Below are 19,639 nucleotides of genomic sequence, written 5' to 3'. Positions count from 1 at the left end.
TATGTAATTAACAGTAATTAATGGTAAGCAGTAGTATTTATTTAAGTGTTGGCATAGCAGTTGCTTTAACCTTGAAGTTCAGTATCCGACTTGCTTTGTTTGCAATATAATAAGTACAGTTATAAAAATCAATAAATATAATAAGTACAGTTGTAAAAATCAAACTCATGAAACTGATGAAAAAAATTTAATTAAGATTTATACCTATTGTAGTCGTCGTGGCCTAACGGATAAGACGTCCGGTGCATTCGTGTTGAAGCGATGCACCGGTGCTCGAATCCCGCAGGCGGGTACCAATTTTTCTAATGAAATACGTACTCAACAAATGTTCACGATTGACTTCCACGGTGAAGGAATAACATCGTGTAATAAAAATGAAACCCGCAAAATTATAATTTGCGTAATTACTGGTGGTAGGACCTCTTGTGAGTCCGCGCGGGTGGGTACCACCACCCTGCCTATTTCTGCCGTGAAGCAGTAATGCGTTTCGGTTTGAAGGGTGGGGCAGCCGTTGTAACTATACTTGAGACCTTAGAACTTGTATCTCAAGGTGGGTGGCGCATTTACGTTGTGGATGTCTATAGGCTCCAGTAACCACTTAACATCAGGTGGGCTGTGAGCTCGTCCACCCATCTAAGCAATAAGAAAAAAATAATTCAAATCAGCCCCAATTCTTAAAATTGAGATTAGAGCGCTAAAGGTGAGAAAACATTTTCAGTGAATCTCAAAGCTCTTTATAATGACACTCGTCAGAAACTTGATACTTCGTTACGCGTTTGTTTAAAACTGGCTAAAGTAAAACGCTACTGAATTTCACTTTCGGAAATTAACTTCGAAAATCTAAAATTATTGTCAGCCCTTTTCAAAGCTAATACAGTAACAGTAAAATCCTAAAACAGCTTGACTTGAAATTCGTAACTGAAGTCATAAGAAGAGATGAATAGATATTGGAAAATTAGCAATGAAAACTGTCATTGTTGAATGACTGTAAAAGCGTAAAGTCACTAGTAGTATTTGAAATACTATGAAATCATGACTTCAACCCCATGTATCAAGATATTGGCATTCATATGGCAATGAACATCTGCATGAATAAAAAAATAAGTGAACAATTCCAACGTCTTAGTGTAAGTAATAACCATACCATTATCCTGTCCTAAACATTTTGTTAAAGCAAACAATACATCTATTATCTTCAATCTATTTAAATTTTCTCAAAATATCCCCATCGGCTTTCCGTCGAAATCACAAACCATGCAACAGAAACAAATGTATTAATTTTGGGGATCTCGTTTCTAAATCCGTGGCTATTATTCAGACGGGTCGTAATTTGCATAAAAATCTTTAACGTTCCTCTTTCACTTGATGTAGTTTTAATATAAACGCTGAAAAGAAATCCACGGGAAGAAAGCAACAATCACTTTATGAATGCCCGGTCTTTAATTTTCTTTTTATCATCCTGACCCTTTCAGTGAGTATGAATGAAAAGCGGATGCTTTAAAAGTTTCTATTCTACGTTTCTTTCATTAATATCCGGGGTTCTTACAGCACAATTGAAAGAATAGGATATTACGGATCAAGTACTAATTAAATCAGGTATTAAGTGCTTAACACTAAACAAACCTTCTTCTTCTTCTTCGTCGCTTTCTTCATTGCTGAAGGTGGTGTCCCTGAAACTTGACCATTACCTGTCTCGTGAGCTGTTTCCATCTCGTCCAGTCCTCAGCTGCTCGAATGGCGGCTGCGACTGGCAACCCTGTTAGAGCGGTTACTTGATCACACCAACGGCTAGGTAATCGGCCGCGGGGTCTCTTTCCTTCTACTTAAGCCTTAACGGGTTATAATATGACCCTTTTGAACTATTGCATTGAAAATGCACGCATTATGTTATTGCTTTTGCACATTTAACTTCATGACTGTTCTTACCAATTAATCATTTTACTTTTTTTTTGTTTTTTTTTTTTTAGTAATACTTGTCATGTGCCATTATCTACCCGCTATGGTAGAAATAGGTACCAGTAAGTGTTGGTATGATTAGTGTTCAATTAATCCTTTTACAAACAATCCTTGAGAGAAAATAGTCAGACAATTCTTCGTTACGACTTTATTAATATATAAACGGAATTTTTAGATTTAGGCTTTGGGGTAATCCAGGAGTTTCGAATTCAAATTTTCACCGGAGTAAGGCTTTGTCGGCGGTATCGTGAAATATTCGCAATATTATTACAAGCGAAACGTGAGAAGACTGAAAATAATATCTTGTAATATAAGGAAGTCGTTTACTTTGTCGAGTGTTTGAGTGTTTTCGAAGGTTTTATAGAAATTAGATTTTACTTATGAATAATGAGACCGGTATTTCGTTACGTCGAACGAAACACGAACGAATTGAACATGATGATATCAACGATGATGTCAATCAACTCAATCAATCAACTCAATTCATTGATTGCCATTGGAAAACTTCACCGGACGTACAGTGAATCAGATGAGGTAAATTCGGCATATTTCTGACGCGAAATTGTTTTGGGATTTGGTTTAGTTGTGCAAGGGATAAAACGATTGGTACATGATGTTATTGCAACCTTGGCAGGTCTTGAACTAAGATAGTAAGCTTGTTTGCTCATACTAAGCAAAAAGTCTGGAAGATCAAAAGATTCGTAGGGTAAATTGGAACACGTGTGCTTGGTGCTTCTTTCGTTCTATGGAACTATAAAAGATAAGCAATATGTTAAAGAATCGATGAAACTTTAAAATTTGATTCAGAAGGTGAATATTGAATAATGAAATGTAATGCTCGTGACATCCACTTGTCGTTAAAAAAAGTTGAATTTTTACTTGAAAATGTTCATAGATTTTGTAGTAAAACAAATATTATTATTTTTATTGCTTAGGTCGGTGGACGAACTCACAGCCCACCTGGTGTAAAGTGGTTACTGGAGCCCATGGACATCTACAACGTAAATGCGCCACCCACCTTGAGATGTAAGTTCTAAGGTCTTAGTATAGTTACAACGGCTGCACCACCCTTCAAACCGAAAGGCAGTACTGCTTCACGGCAGAAATAGGCAGGGTGGTGGTACCTACCCGCGAGAAGTCACAAGAGGTCCTACCACCAGTAATACTTATATATACGAATAAGTTGAATTTACACACAATTTAGTAGGTCAAAACTATACAAAATATGGAATATGTGTACCTATTCGATTTATGGAGGCAGGAATTCTAAAAAGCATGCCTAAGAAATTGCTTTCTTATTTGCTTTTGGTGATTGCTCTCTGACGTTTTCTTTTCACCTATATACTTATATCTATATTTACCAATTCAAGCGACTTTGCAATCTTTTCCTGTAATATTTCCGATAAGGTCTCGGCACATCAAAAAATCATTACATCAATAGCATTTACCAATATCTTCAGGCTGTTTAGAAGTCAGGGCATCAGCTCTATAAGTAAAAACGTTCAGATTTTTTTGTCAAAGGAAAGCTCACTTAGATCCTTTTGCTTTCATATCGAATATGTTTGCTGTATGGATAAGCTTTAGGAAGGAGTGATTTTTATTTCGTTATATCTGTGTATCTGTCGCAATTTATTTTAAGAAAACACACAAATAAAGTTAAACGATTATTTATGTATTTAAAATAAATTTTGCAATGATTACTTCTAGAATGTGAGTTTTAATGAATAATACATAATATTTAGGTTGAATGTAGGCCGCTTAAAATCCGGATCTCCGTAAACCTATGAAAGAGATTTACATAATACATTAAGTCGTCGTGGCCTAAAAGATAAGACGCCCGGTGCATTCGTATCGAGCGATGCAACGGTGTTCGAATCCCGCAGGCGGGTACCAATTTTTCTAACGACAGACGTACTTAATAAATGTTCACGATTGACTTTCATGGTGAAGGAATACATTGTGTAATAAAAATCAAACTAGGATGGGATGAGATTGTAGGACCTCTTGTGAGGCCGCAAGGTACCACTAGCCTGCCTATTTCAGCCGTGAAACAGTAATGCGTTAGGATTTGAGGGGTGAGGCAGCCTGTGATGTGTGGGATATCTAAAAGAAACAAATGTTTTGGTCGACGGTCGTTTATTGACTGACTTACTACTTACTTCATACAAAATACAAGCTAGCTAAAGTAACTTGTTGTTAGACACTAGAAGCCGTTGTACTGTACTGAGACCTTAGAAATCATGTCTCAAGGTGGGTGGCGGCATTACGTTGTAGATGTCTATAGGTTCTAGTAACCACTTGACACCAGGTGGGCCGTGAGCTCGTAGACCCGTCTAAGCAATACAAAAATATAAGTCAAGGAAATATCATTCTGCAATTGGCACAAATATGATGAGAATCAATATAGCTAACCGTGATTTCTTTATTTCAGGTTCACAATGGGGACGTTCACTCTCCCCGTTTTCTTCTTACTACTTGCGTCGTGTCCTACTCTTCGAGGAACGTCTTCAAGTGACGACGATCGAAGATGGCTGGTTTCTATGATAGACCTGGTCGAAATGGACTACGTAGATCATTGCGAGCAAAGATCCAGTGCCGCTTGGAGTGAGCTCACTGGCAGCAGCAAAGGACTACATCTAAAGGTTCGCCACTTATAAATCGTGCTGTAAAAATATATTTAAAAGGAAACGGTATTTCAAAAACAGAAAAAAAAACTATACATTTTAGGGTGAGCTTTACATACACCACTCCATCTGATAAAATCTCAGCAAACCTTAGGGAGTGATCTGAATTATATTTAAAACACCTCACGCAAATAAGGGACGCATTTCCAAACCTTGTAGTACATACGCACATTACCGATCTACCAGTGAATATTAGTACTCACAAAAAAAGGTACCAGAACCCTGTTTATTCCTGTCGCGAAGCAAACATGCATATTGTGACATCGAAGTTATGTTTCAAGTCAGATGACAACGTTCAGGACTTAAAGCTTATAAGCTCCTCTAACCAACTAATGCGTTAAAGTAATGCGTTTCGGTTTGGTGAGGCAGCCGTTGTACTGTAAAAATGGAGACCTTAGAGCTTATATCTCAAGGTTGGTCGCAGTATTAACGTTGTAGATATCTATGGGCTCCGCCAACCACTTAACAACAGGTGGGCCGTGAGCTGATCCACCCATCTAAACAATAAAAAAAAGTGTGTGTGTCCGCTCCGACGCACGACTGGAGTTTACTGGATATAAAAAATGTGTGCGTGTACTAGTGTACACACGTAAGAAGTGAAACTTCTTTATGGCCTTATTTTTCGAAAAATGATCTACATGCAACTTTCTAGAAATTGGTTAAATAAAGTTAAATTAGATAAAGTTTAAACAAAAGGATTTTATTATCATAGACATGAATACAAAAAAGTTAAATTAGATAAAGTTTAAACAAAAGGATTTTATTATCATAGACATGAATACAAAAAAGATGGCGCGTAACGGAAAAATGTGACGCGTAACCGAAAAATGTGACGGTAAATTTTTTTCCAACGCCGATAAGGAAGTTTCACTTCAAAAATTAAACGAAACAATACGAGAAATAGTTCTATATTACGACAACACGATACACTACAGATTATTAACAAATTAACGAGACACAAAACAAACGACTAACAAATATATGAAAATACAATAATGAGAGAAACGCGCGATCAGTACGAGGCTTTGTGGCGGACTGCCGGCGCAGCAGCCCGGCGTCACCTGCGATAACGCATTTCGTGTGACATGCGCAATCAGGCGCATAACGCATTTCGTGTGACATGCTAGTACGATTTTGGTCCCCATAATTTTCATACCCCGGGCCTATATATGTAAATCGATTCTAAAGGAGTAAACTCCAAAAAATAGCGTAAAGTTGGGAATGAGCTCGTTAAGACATTTAGTGCATTAAAATTGAAACCTAAAATAAAGTTTCTTGTGATAATTAGCAGCTACTAGTGATGGCCCGGTAGTCGAAATTCGACTATAATTTTTAATTTAAATTATAAGTTGAACATTATTATGGTTCTATTTATTGTCAAATACTATATTATACTTCTATAATCACAGATTTCGCTAAGGCTACACTATAGATAAATAATATTAAAGAAATCAATATTAATTGAACTTGACCACAGACTTTAACAATAAACAAAATAGTATAAATGCGTGTGTGTGTCAAATACATGTTAGTATGTGTAATGTTTTCTTTATCGGTTTAATGTATACTTTATGCAATATTTAAAAAAAATATTAGCACTGTGCACTCCTTCTCTATACTCTCTATAAGTGTGGGAAATTTCATACTCCTCCGTCCGCGCGATTTTCGTAAAAAGGGATACAAAGTTTTTGCTTTACGTATTAATAATAACTAGAGGTCCCGCAGTAGTCGAAATTCGACTATAATTAATTGGAATTGTAAGTTTGTACACTATTATGATTGTATTTTATACTTCTGTAATCAAAAATTTTGCCAAGACTACACTATAAAAAATAGTAACAAAGAAAAAACCATATTCTATTCTCAATTTGACAACAGACGTCAAGAACAAAAGTCTGACAATAAATAGTAGGTATGCATGCGTGTGTGCGTCAAATACATGGTATGTAGTGTGTGTAATGTTTTCTTTATTGATTTAATGTATCTTTTATGCATTATTTAAAAAAAATATTAGCACTGTGCACTCCTTCTCTATACTCTCTATAAGTGTGGGAAATTACTCCTCCGTCCGCGCGATTTTCGTAAAAAGGGATACAAAGTTTTTGCTTCACGTATTTTATTAATTATAATATACAGATATGATACTATACTTACAGTTGGAACGAGACAAATCGTTTGGCCTATTTTCTCAACATCAAACAACGGAAGTGAAGAACACCCTTACCGCTCACGCTTTAGCCCCGGACGACAATATCCTGAGACGCAAAGTTAAGCTTCTGTTGCAACCTGGCGACACGCTTATGGAAAGTGAACAGTGGATTCGGGTTAGTATTACCGATAGGCCTAATACCGTAATCCCCCCTATAACACGATAGATTGGATCCGCGTTATAGGATACGCATTGTAAGAGTATTCTCGCATAATGCCCTTGTATGACTTGTACGACAAATATAACTAATACAATATAACCAATGTTTTCACAATTCAAAAACTAGGAACACAAATTTAATAAATTAATGTGCAAACGTACTCTTCTATGTACTGTCTCGTTTACTGGTGGTAAGACCTCTGGTGAGTCCGCGCGGGTAGATACCACCGCCCTGCCTATTTCTGCCGTGAAGCAGTAATGCGTTTCGGTTTGAAGGGTTGGGCAGCCGTTGTAACTTACTTGAGATCTTAGAACTTATATCTCAAGGTGGGTGGCGCGTAACCACTTAACACCAGGTGGGCTGTGAGCTCGTCCACCCATCTAAGCAATAAAAAATAAATAAATTCACTTCCCTATTTTGAATCCAGCAAATACAAAAAGCTATCCACAGTATTTGTTTGAACTATCATATATTCCACAATTTTATTGCGATAGAAGTGGTATTTGAAAGTAATTGGACATAAATCAGCACTTATATTTATGAGGTCAATGCTTGCATGGTACCTTTATGATATATTGTTTCTGAACGTTACCTGCTATGAAAAGTATTTCTCCATAGGTGATATATGACTATATATAAATTTCAAAGATGATATATGTATAGACTATATTACTGGTGGCTGGACATCTTGTGGCTCCGCATGTAGGTATCACCACCCTGCCTATTTCTGCTGTGAAGCAGTAATGCGTTTCGGCTTGAAGGGTGGGGCAGCCGTTGTAACTATACTGAGACCTTAGAACTTATATCTCAAGGTGGGTGGCGCATTTACGTTGTAGATGTCTATCGGCTCCAGTACCAGGTGGGCTGTGAGCTCGTCCACCCAACTAAGCAATAGATAAAAAAAAAACAAAAAAAACTTAATTTTTTGGTATGTATGACGCTCAAGATTTTATAGTCTTAAAACTTAGACTCATAAATGAGAACTGTGTTCGTTTTTATTAAAAACGATTTTATTTGTTTTGTATTTAATTCTCCTTGGCATACAATATAACCCTACACCTGACCAGATGTATTTGGCGAGTCAGCGCTACGCAGCTATTTAATACTAAGAGAACCATTACTTTGTTTTTTTTCTCAAGTTTTGACACTAAAATTAATAATCGGAACTGTTTCTTATTCGTTTATTATTAACTAGCGACCCACGCCGGCTTCTCTCGGATCTTTAGCAAAAAATTCAACAATATTTGACGTTGTTTTTTTTTTTTTAAATAAAAGAACACTTTTTGCGGCATTACTACAATAGTTAGACATATGCTGTCGCGACACTTTTTGTAAATAATAATGTGTTCTACAAATTCGTAGTACATTATTTTATTGTATCGTCAATAGTTTTCGCAGGGCACGCGATCTAAAGAATATTTTAGGTAATTTTTTTACACCTTGGGTTACATTATTGGAGTTTTAGTAAGGATCCCTATTTTTTTTCAAGAAAGATTATAACCTATGTCACTCGGGAATAGTGTAGCTTTCAAGCAGTAAAATTATTTTTCAAATCGGTTCAGTAGTTTCGGAGCCTATTCAATACAAACAAACAAATCTTTCCTCTTTATAATATTAATAATAATAAATAATAATTAATAAAAAATAAAATAATAATAATAATATAGAAGTATAGATTTAACAATGGCTCATTTACTTTAACAGCTCGTAACATTCGGGGACACGGCTCTGCACAAGATTCGCACAGCTACGAACTACGATTGTGGCACCAGTACAAACTGCACTTTACGAGGTGAGAACAAGATTGAAATTTGTTTGAAAACGATGTGCACTATTTCCATGACAAAAAACGTTTACATATAAATAATATTTATGAGCTCCTAATTGTGATTTTTGATATCATTTGAAATAAGGCTTCAATATATTGCTCTTTGAAAACAAGAAATGACATTTTGTGTATGTTTATAGTAAATTCGTTCACAGTATTGTGAAGACAGAAAATAATTTCCACAATTTCACAATTCTTCATTTCTATCGCTGGTCTTTTATTGACATATTACATTAATTCGAAGTGCCTTTCAAACAACACAAGCACGAATCTTATACCTTTAAACGAGCAATTCTTGTATATATATAATCTGAATCTCGGAAACGGCTTCAATGATTTTTATAAAATTTAGTATGCAGAGGATTTCGGGGGCGATAAATCGATCTAGCTACGATTTATTTTCAGAAAATGTTGTTTTATTCGTGTTTTTAATAATCAACTCTTTCCGATATCTATTGGCTAATAATAATACTGTTTTTCTTAATTGGCAACTAATCGCTTTAAAGACACAACAAGATGGCAAGATCATCATAATTTATCATTTAGTAATGTTAATGTTAAAAGAAATACACTTTCTCTACATATATAAAACATACAAAAAATACGAATTACGTACAATAAAGCAAGTAGACAGTTAAAAAAAAATCAAATCCCGAAATACAAATAGTAATTAATGTAACTACACGAGACCATTAAAATCCTAATAAACATTACAGTGCACGTTCAATTACAGAATACGCACCTATAAGGAACAATGTACAAGGAATTTAAAAGACAAATTAAAGAGCCGGCTACGTCTGTGTAGAAATTCAGAAGTCATTAGGAATTTTATAAAAAAAAAAAAAAACTTACGGAAACTTTTTAATAACTCCACAGTCCGAGACGAATTGCCATGTAAAAAGTTAATTTCTCATTCCTCGTAAGGGCAATTTGTAAAATTTTTGCACGAATATAACAGCGCTCGAGATTTCACGCTTGCACAAACGGAAAAGGACCTTCTCGACTTCATTAACGCCGCGTCTCTTAGATTTGTTTACGTTTATTTTTATACATACCTCACGTAAACAAAGTCAACTTTTTTTTGCTCATTTAATGAAATTGACATGCCTCGTAAAATTGTCTTATCAGTAACGCAAGAATTCCGAGCTCATTAGTATTTTACACGGATGCTTTTATCTTTTCCGCCTTTTATATTTCATCGTGGAAATTATGTGAAGTATGTAATTTTTCTTTTGTAAAGTCAAAAGGCTCATGAATGTGAAACGCAGCTCATAATTTAAGACTTCTAGTGCCAAAATTTCTTGATATATATTGGCGCAAAAATATTAATACAACTAAATGTTTATATGATATCATAAACATTGTTTGCCGTTGGCAGAGTTACACTATAACTTGGCAAGGCAGCAAGATGAGGAGACACTGCGTCGTATGAAGATATCTTGGGAGAAGAACCTACCAAATATGACTGATTACCTTGAGCATATTCTGCCGTTGCTAAGAAACGCTTCGAAACAGAACAGTAAGTTTGATTTAGTAAGATAAGTTTATTTGTAAAAAAAAAAAGTTTTCACACCACTGTTTAATAGAACCAAAGTAAGTAAGTAGTAATTTGATGTTGATAATATAATTATAAAATATAATTAACAAACTAATCATATATTTTCGTATTTATAGATGTGTATTAGGATGTCATTCAATATGTCAGTTATAGTATAAGATATTTTTATGTTGAGTTTCCATGAGGTTTCATTCGTTACTACCGCAATACAGATTTATATTTGAATAACTTTTAAACGCTTAAACTGGGAACATAAGGGTTTTCTTTTTAATTGCCTTTGTAGGCAGACGAGCATACGGCCCACCTGATGGTAAGTGGTCATCGTCGCTCATGGACGTCAGCAATGCCAGGAGCAGAGCCAAGCCGCTGCCTACAAATTAGGAATAGGGAATAATCAGTTCGATTCGATCGATCGGACTTACAAAAAGAGATTCACTAATTCAAACACATAATATCACCATTATTCGTTCTATTGAAATGAAAAATAATGTTCGAACTACTGTTCTCATGATACTTACTGAATTCCAACTAGTAAACGTATTCAATAAAGGGCAAGTTGAAGTCCTTACCAGTGAAAGGATTCTCATATTGTTCTCAAGTACAGAATTCCAGTTCTAAAAACCCTTTCATTTCAATCGGAATATCGTGAGTATCTCGTATTGTTATTTGAATAGGGTTGTTTATAAAAGAAGATCTATTGAATTACGTCATAGCTTTCAAATAATTATTTTTTTTATCATTTACAATTTGTAATCGTTTCATATTCTCATAATTGAACGTATATTAAATTAATTTTTAGATTTAACTACATAGTTTCGTGATGTACATACATACATACATAATTTGTTTGACGTTTTTATTATTTTGTGATGTAATTAGTCTTTAGATATCAAAAACGATCATTATGATCGGTGAATCGTCACAGTCACTCATAAGTGTCAGGAATGTGTGGTGCTCGCTCAGTTGAACCGCTGTCTACTATTCAGGACTTTTTTAAAAAGAACATGCTATTACTCAACTTGGCAGAGCTCTCCTCACTACGCAGAAATCGGCCGCTGCCGAGCAGGGGGTCGGGACCGGGGCTCCATCCGTAACCCGGCTACCTAAGAGCTTCGGGTTTCACCCGCTTTAGTACTTAGGAGCTCCGATCCCAAAATGGGATGCAGTTCTTCACAAGAGACCGGACTTGTGACTTTATAGCATAAGTCCTTCTCTTGGTTGGCTCTCAACTTGGCTCGCAATATTTTATCAGCCAATTAGGCTTTACCTACCTCATAACATCGGTAATGAACACCACCTCAATCGTTTGAAGCTTATAGGTTGTTATTCTTTTTTGCATGAGCAAGCCTGCGTTTTTAATGGATATAATTGAACTAAACTGTTTCCCCTCACTCGGAAATAACCCGGTAATAATACTTCAGATACAAAATGCGGTTATTATTTTTTGCGATATTGCTAATTCACTGATAATCTGTTTTGAGTTGAGTAAAATTTGATTTGCTCATATTTTTGTTCACAAATCTTTTGAATATACATAGATAAAGATCAGTGAATAAGATTCAATCCATCAATCCGAAAGATTAGCTCTATTGTCGGCGTTGGTAATTGTGTCGTAAAATAAGGTACTACAGTTTTATCAGCCTGAATCCATTCAACTTAATGTGTTCTTAACGATATTTTTGCTTTGAATATTCGGATGAAATATTGTCTCCGGGACTAGATTACCGCTTTGAGAAGTAAACTTTGCATACTTGAGGAAATTAATTACTTTCTCTATATATATATTTCTGTAAAAGATTCAATTCAATTCTGTATTTGTATTTTTTTAGTTTAAGTAATTTCTGGGATATGGTTTGGCCCTGTTAGTTTTTTTCTGTTTATTTACTTTAAATTTGATCCAACTTTACTGTTACCTTTTACATAACTTGTTTCTCATTTACAGAGTTGCTGGTTTTTGTACCATTAATTGAGTATCGATATGCATTCAGTTATTGCGTGAGCTAAATTTGATGGATGTAATAACTTAATATCAACGACGGCTTGAGAATAACCCTCAATCGTAAAGCTTGTATTCATCATTTAGAAGGACTTGCTAATCCAATTTTTTTTTAATATTAAATTTTTATATTATAATAATTCCATATTGTATTTGCGCAGACTACAACACTCTTGAAGACTATTGGGACGAGCTTGTTGAATACGAAGGTGCAACTCTCAAAGCCAGGGAATTATGGGGCAAAATTAATCCTTTGTACACAAAACTACATAAGTACGTGGCCTTGAAGCTTAAGGGATTGGACGCCATTGGGAAGCCCTTGCCTGTTCATTTATTTAGTAAGTTATGTTCATGTTTTTCTTACGCCTTTTCGTCCCATTTTTTTATTTCGATACTTAATCGTGGTTAGCCTAAGGGCCTATTTCAACTACTACCAGAATAAGAATTATAACATTGTAGGACCTCTACAGTCAGCACGGGTAGGTACCACCGCCCTACTTATTTCTGCCGTGAAGCAGTAATGCGTTTCGATTTGAAGGGTGGGGCAGCCGTTGTGCTGTTAAAATAGTGAGACATTAGAACTCATGTGTCAAGGTGGTGTAGATGTCTATGGGCTCCAGTGTTCGCGTCATAAATGTGAAAGGTTGTGTGTTTGGATGCTTGTTACACAATAACAAAAAAATGTTAAACAGATTTTTATAATACTATTTCTCACATATGGCATCGTGATGTCCTAATTCGAAAAAAAAACCGGATATGTCTGCTACAATTAATGCCGCATTTGAAAACGCAATTGAAAACAAAAGTAATATGAAAAAATGTGTGGTGTCGTGGGACACCGGATAGGAACGAAGTTTCTTATTATAAAAATATTAATTTTAAGTTATATTAGAGGTATAAAGAAAATAAAACTGAAGGTTTCGCAACAACCCACGGTCATTCGGTAGCGTGTGAACTTATTGTGGTACACTTCATTCACGGTTGTTTGCATAAGAGTTAGTGTATTGCGCAAACGAACGCTCTGAGATCGTGGTCAATGAATGATAAAAAAATATGTTATTTTTGGTACGCTATTACAAAGTTAAGTCGTACACCGTGCGCATTACTAATTTGTACGTTATTACAAAGTTAAGTCGTACACTGTGTACATTAGTAATAAAAATCTTACGTTACGGACGTTTTTTCCCGGTAAGGGTACCCCTTCGCATCGTTCCATAAGGAACTTCGTTCCAAAAATTTTACTTAGTGCTTCAATTTATTCTGATTAGTGTGCAGTAAAAAAAAAAAAACCAAATAGAATTATCGATATAAATTCTGATATTTCGCAAACCAAATCGAGCTGTACATACTTGAACGACTGCATCAAAACTTCACCACGTTTTAAACGAGAAAACTTTTCAAAACTCGACACTCCCGTTTTAACCTTTGGTTAACCTGACACTGTAGCTTAGTTTTAATTAATAAAAGCCGCAAGTTCTTTGAATCCCTGTTGTGCTGGAAAGCGAGACGGCAACCAGAGCACGTCAAAGGACAAAATGATGCATGGGGGAGAGACATAGTTTGAAGCTTTCGTCTTTATTGTGAACACTATTTGACGAGTTCTTACCACGATTTCTAAGTTTAATGAGTTTAGCAATGGCCACAAATAGACTGGTGGACTCTCTTCCCTTGATCATGACGCTTACTTCAGCGCCAAAATAGCCCACCTGGTGTTAAGTAGTTACAGGAGGTCATAGACATCTACAACGTAAATGCGCCACCCACCTTGAGATATGAGTTCTAAGGTCTCAGTATAGTTTCAACGGCTGCCCCGTCCTTCAAACCGAAACGCATTACTGCTTCACAACAGAAATAGGCGGAGTAGTGGTACCTACCCGTGCGGACTCACAAGAGGTCCTCCCACCAGTAATTACGTAAATTATAATTTTGCGGGTTTGATTTTTATTACACGATGTTATTCCTTCACCGTGGAAGGCGATCGTGAACGTTAGTTGAGTACGTATTTCATTAGAAAAATTGGTACCCGCCTGCGGTATTGGAACACCGTTGCATCGCTAGATACGAATGCACCGGACGTCTTATCCTTTAGGCCACGAGGACTTCGAATCCAGTTTAAGAACCCGTCAAATACTATTCTATACAATGTAAATAAGCGCGAAAGTTTAAACCAATTCGTAATAGTATTCTGTGTTTGTCCTAAGATTAAAACTGTTGTCGTGTTCCTTAGAATTATTTACATTATTGTGCATGTGTTTTTTATTTTCCAATCTCTGTATGTAAATCGAAATTGTTAATTGATTAATATTCATAGTCTGCCAGCCCTACTGTCTTTTTTTTTTATTTTTTTTATTGCTTAGATGTCTATTGTTGATTGTCTGGAGGTGATTGTTAGAAATTATTCTGCCTCTTCTAGTTTGTCCTTTGCTTTATAGTTTGTTCTTACTCTTATTAAGTCACACATTGTGCTAACGCATTTAAAGAAATATAAGGAACTCAACTCACTTGCTAAATTTAGTTTTATATTATTACGTATGTACGTCGAAATATTCAAATTATACAAATTTATATTTTTTGATTAAGCGGTAAAAATGTTTATACCAATAATATGATATACTATTGTATTATCTTATTGTGTTTCTCTTCAGATATTATCTGATTATAATACTTTCATCGCACTTTTAAAAGCTGAACCAAAATTGTTGAAAATGCATTGAACGTTTTCCAAAATTTGTTCGCCCATAACACAGAACCGTTTTACTCGAACACAACACAAATCTTCAGCACGTTAAATATTTATGACCCTGTAACCCCGAAATAAACTCTATAGTTTTATTGTTGCGAACTGTTCCCGCAAAACTGGCGGCTAACCCCTGATTTTTACAACTAGAAAATTCAGATCTTTATTAGACAGTCCTAACAATTGTTTAATGCATTTAAATACAGAAGTTAGATATCCGAAAGAAGAAACTAGTTTTGTTTTGCTTTTGAAGAGGTTTAGAAAACTAAAATAAGCAAATGTTCATGTTTTTTTATTATACAAATGTTATGCAACAGGGTCGCTCACAGGAGAAGATTGGTCTAACTTAATAGAGAGCCTATTACCAAAACACGCGGGAATTTATCAGAAAGTTCACGCAAATCTACAATTGAAGGTACCTGTTTGTTTATCAAGTTAAACAGACCATATAATCACATTTTCCAATGTACATAAATAAATATTCGTTATCCGCAGGACCTCGGAGGGTTGAAAGCGTTCAAGCAAGCAGCTAAACTAATTACAGCTCTGAACTTTGGCGAAATGAATCCTGAAGTTTTCTCTGAATCAATATTTAATAGCACCTGTCCAACAACATTGGTGGACTGGTGTCAGCCTAATAAAATGAGGGCCGTCACCTGCAAGGATGTTAGTTTAGCAAATTACATAGAAGCCCATGAAGCCGTAATGAAGATAAAGTATAAGCAAATTATCAATTTGCACAGTAACAATACTTACATTCTGAGAGAAGCCCCGCGATATTCCGGTAAGTCCAACATCCACGCTATCTATCACATGCTCCAGAAACTTTGTTATTTATAAACTTGTTTGTTTCTTTCTTACAGCCATCTATGAAGCTATACCAGGATTTACGTCCCTCCTGTCCCTAAATCCCCATGCTTTACACAGAGCCGGTCTGTTCCCGATCGAAATATTTAATTACAATCAAAATTTTCATCGGTTAGTCTTGCAACTGATCACGGCGCTTAGGGATCTGCCAAAGTGAGTGAACTATAAAATGTTTAATTTAATTTCATTATAATACATATTTTTTCATTTAAACTTGTCCTAATAAACGTAATTACTTTACAGATTAAATTTCTATTTGGCTGCAGATGAATGGAGACTGAACGTCCTCATGGGATCAATTCCATATGCAAAAATTCCCCGAAGCTGGAGTGATTTCCGCTCCAATTTTTCTCTTATCGAATCATCTGATTCGGACTTCCTCGGAGATCCCTATATGGTTTTCAATAAACCATTTATCGGGTTAGTTCTTTTAATGTTGAACAAGAAATCGAATTACATAGAGATTTTCCCGTAAAGTTAACATTTTTTTATTTTTTTTAGAAAATTTCTCGGAATCATTCTAAAGTATCAAATATACTTATCTTTTGCTGACGAACTTATGTCCGATGATGACGATCTTATTCAATACGTTTCCCAACACAATGACCGATTAGTGTAAGTAAATACCATACCATATGTCTTAGTTAATTGTTACCTACAAAAGATGGACTAATTAACATCACAAATCAGTAAACTAATTCAATAATTAAATCTAATTTTACAATTTAATCTTACATTATCATCATTTAATTTCTTTCAATTAAAATTTGCAGTGACATAATGATGCAAGGATACAGTACAAGCTGGCCTGAAATGATAAGTGATGTGTTGGGGAAACGAGAAAATAGTCTGGAATATACAGGAATAACAGACTATTATAGACTCTTAGATGAATATCTAGACAACCAACTGGAACCTTCCGCTGATAACGAAGAACCATATGATTACTTGGAAGTTGAAGACTTCGATGTGGAGCCTGAAGTTAATGAAATACCCACGATACCAGAAACGACTGAATTACCTCAAAAAGTGGAAACACATGAAGATTTAAGTGAAAACGTAATAAACACGGGTGATGACATTAACTCAAAATTCGGTATTGAAACTTCTACTGTAGGCGTTTTGGAGATCAAAAACCCCGTTGTAGCTAAGGACCAAAACAAGGATGTAGCTCCTAAAGAAGCTTCCTACAATTTGTATTGGTGGATAGGAATCGGTGTAGCTATAGCTGTAGTTGTGATATTAATAGCTATTATTGCGAGGAAGCGTCAGAGCCACAGAAAGCAGCTGGAGAGGCAACGTAGAACGACCGCCTGATTTGAGGAGTATCGGTTCTAGAATTAGGGCCGATACTAAAACCGAGACTAAATGTAATAGAAACTGTGCCAACGCCGTGTGTGAAACGAAACAAGTGAATTTAATGAATGTTTTATAAGCATCATGTTATTTTTGTGTAAACGGCTTTATTTAAACATTTAGTTCTCAAGTTTTTTTTTTTTTAATACTAATAATATTTATTCTAATTATTTTTTCGTGGTGCTGTCTTTAGCTATTTATTTTAAATCATCATGTCCATTGCATTTAAATCGTTTTAATCCGTTATCCATTTATGATAAGAATTAGATTAAGCTAGATAGTGAAGATTGAATAAAATATTTTTGTACATATCACAATTTGCAGAATAGTTTAAATAATCGTTACCAAGAGTGTCTATATAGTTTTACGTATTATAATATATCTAGATGTAATTTCGCTGTGCCTTAAGCGTCTCAATTTCTAATAAATAAGATGCGTGAAATATGGTGTAATTATCAAAGTTGTAAAGGAGATATGTAATTTTATAAAAAGAACTATTTACTCTCTTATTACTCTCTTATGTAAGTTTCAGACCAAATCTTCACACAAATTTTTTAGTTTTTAAATGAATTGAAATTTTATGATAACTGAATTTTAATTATGTTTCCGTTGAATGAGTGATTTTCAAATGATGAAATGACAATCAAAATGGTTCGTCTAATGTTACCTGCATTTGCATTTGTTAGTTACTTTACTAATTGTAAAGCAATCATAGCATATTATCGAAATTTCAAAAAGAAAGTAATAAATGTTTTAAACAGTATGTTTGTTTGTTTTCAACTATAAAATAACTGGTGGTAGTAATTCATATTGGTACACTGATTTCCTGCTCAGTTCTACCACCAAAGGCGTGTTCCAATTGGGTGGCGGAATGGGATGGACATACAACTGAGACTTCCACTGCTTGTGAGCTCTTTCTGCCTTAAGCAAGTAAGAAATAATATTTTTTATTGAAGTTATAGACAGATCCGGATATGGCCCACATGACATCAGCAATCTTAAGGACATTGCCGAGCCGCTGCCTACAAACTGCTAGTAGGTACTGTCTAAAGTTAGTAAATTAACCTATAGACACAGCCCACTGAGTTTCTCGCCGGATCTTCTCAGTGGGTCGCGTTTCCGATCAGGTGGTACATTCTGCGAAGCACTGCCCTTGCTAGGGCCAGTGTTAGGAACACCCCGGTTCGAGCCTCGTGAGCTCACCTACACGCTGAAATAGCCTCTCAAGGCTATTAGCATAGGTAAAAGTTTTAACCTTGAAACTATGCGGAACAAAAAAGCTATTATCCAATAAAGTATTTGTGCTTAAGAGATCACACAATGTCAGAAGCCTCCCCACGAATTAAATCACAGTGAGCGATCCTCATTGGAAAAACAAACAGAACGGGAAAAACAAATCCAAGTTGACGCCGTAACTGCTCACGATCCATACCCCGGTGTTGGCATACAGCCAACAGTTACAGAGATATGAAAAGGAAACGCCAACAAAGGATATCGTGTACGAATATCTAGTGTTCCCACATTTATTTAATGTTCTACTGAAAAAATAAAGAATGCTGCTATACAGAAAACACAACTTGTGCGATTTGGCACTGTTTATTTTGGATGTTTCGTGTAGCCTTGTACAAATCAGAGAAGCAAAATTTTTTAACACATTATATTAGCGAATACGAAATAGATTCGTTAAGTAAAGAAAAGCAATTGGATTGATCGATTTTTATTATAACATGATTAATTTATCGTCATGTCGAGAAAACTTTAAATTTTGATTATTAAATTTTGAATGGAAGTACAATAAAATGATGTCAAAATATAGATGAGTAAAAAATTTTAGTTCTGTGACGTCAGTCAACGAAATGTCACCTTGCGAGTTCTTATGATCCTGAAATATAGATCGTCTTCGCTTTTTAGGTTTAACTGACTTGTACAGCTACTTTCTACTGGATACTGAACTTTTTCGAGGAAAGTACCTACTTGATGCTATCAGAGAAACCACAGTTGAAAGAAAAATCAGCAAGTGAATAACGGAAATACGGCAATCATCTAAAGATAGATGTTTCTTAATTTAAGAATAGAAAATTAAATGATTACCTTGCTAATTTTTAGTTTTCCGTCAGCAGTTTGAACGAACCACGAAGAACAAGATGCTATGGCACACAAAAAAATGAGAAATATTTATAATGTCATATCAATAGATAAAATGTTTTATTATTCCTAAGTTATCCTTTTGTGTAATAAATTGGGATAAGGATTTGGATCTTTTTATAGTTATTGTTGAACTTCACGGA

General features: G+C 35.2%; 1 protein-coding gene and 1 long non-coding RNA gene across 2 annotated transcripts; one reads left to right on the top strand and one right to left on the bottom strand.

The window, feature by feature from the left end:
- Positions 1-3,607: 3,607 nt before the first annotated feature.
- LOC119628636 (uncharacterized) lies at positions 3,608-9,831 on the bottom strand. Its single transcript, XR_005244796.2, has 3 exons — positions 9,690-9,831; positions 4,369-4,619; positions 3,608-3,737 (listed from the first exon to the last, which is right to left on the bottom strand). It is a non-coding gene; the product is annotated as an uncharacterized LOC119628636 (long non-coding RNA).
- On the top strand, positions 4,395-18,114 carry LOC101742492 (angiotensin-converting enzyme). The gene is made up of 11 exons (XM_038011717.2): positions 4,395-4,598; positions 6,797-6,964; positions 8,714-8,801; positions 10,216-10,356; positions 12,553-12,729; positions 15,446-15,543; positions 15,624-15,912; positions 15,992-16,148; positions 16,239-16,415; positions 16,497-16,610; positions 16,769-18,114. The coding sequence occupies exons 1-11, from the start codon at positions 4,395-4,397 to the stop codon at positions 17,310-17,312; spliced, it is 2,157 nt and encodes a 718-aa protein (XP_037867645.1). The 3' UTR covers positions 17,313-18,114.
- Positions 18,115-19,639: the final 1,525 nt, after the last annotated feature.

The sequence above is a fragment of the Bombyx mori genome, chromosome 6, assembly GCF_030269925.1.
Source record: "Bombyx mori chromosome 6, ASM3026992v2".
NCBI lineage: Eukaryota > Metazoa > Arthropoda > Insecta > Lepidoptera > Bombycidae > Bombyx > Bombyx mori.
The sequence above is the reverse complement of the archived record's forward strand: the minus strand, read 5'-3'. Positions and strand labels throughout refer to the sequence as shown.

Excerpts from the sequence above, each read along its gene's own strand:
- LOC101742492 (XM_038011717.2), top strand. The coding sequence starts at position 4,395 with ATGGGGACGTTCACTCTCCCCGTTTTCTTCTTACTACTTGCGTCGTGT. Across the intron at positions 10,357-12,552 it reads AAACGCTTCGAAACAGAACA|ACTACAACACTCTTGAAGAC; the intron begins GTAAGTTTGATT and ends GTATTTGCGCAG. Across the intron at positions 15,913-15,991 it reads AGAAGCCCCGCGATATTCCG|CCATCTATGAAGCTATACCA; the intron begins GTAAGTCCAACA and ends TCTTTCTTACAG.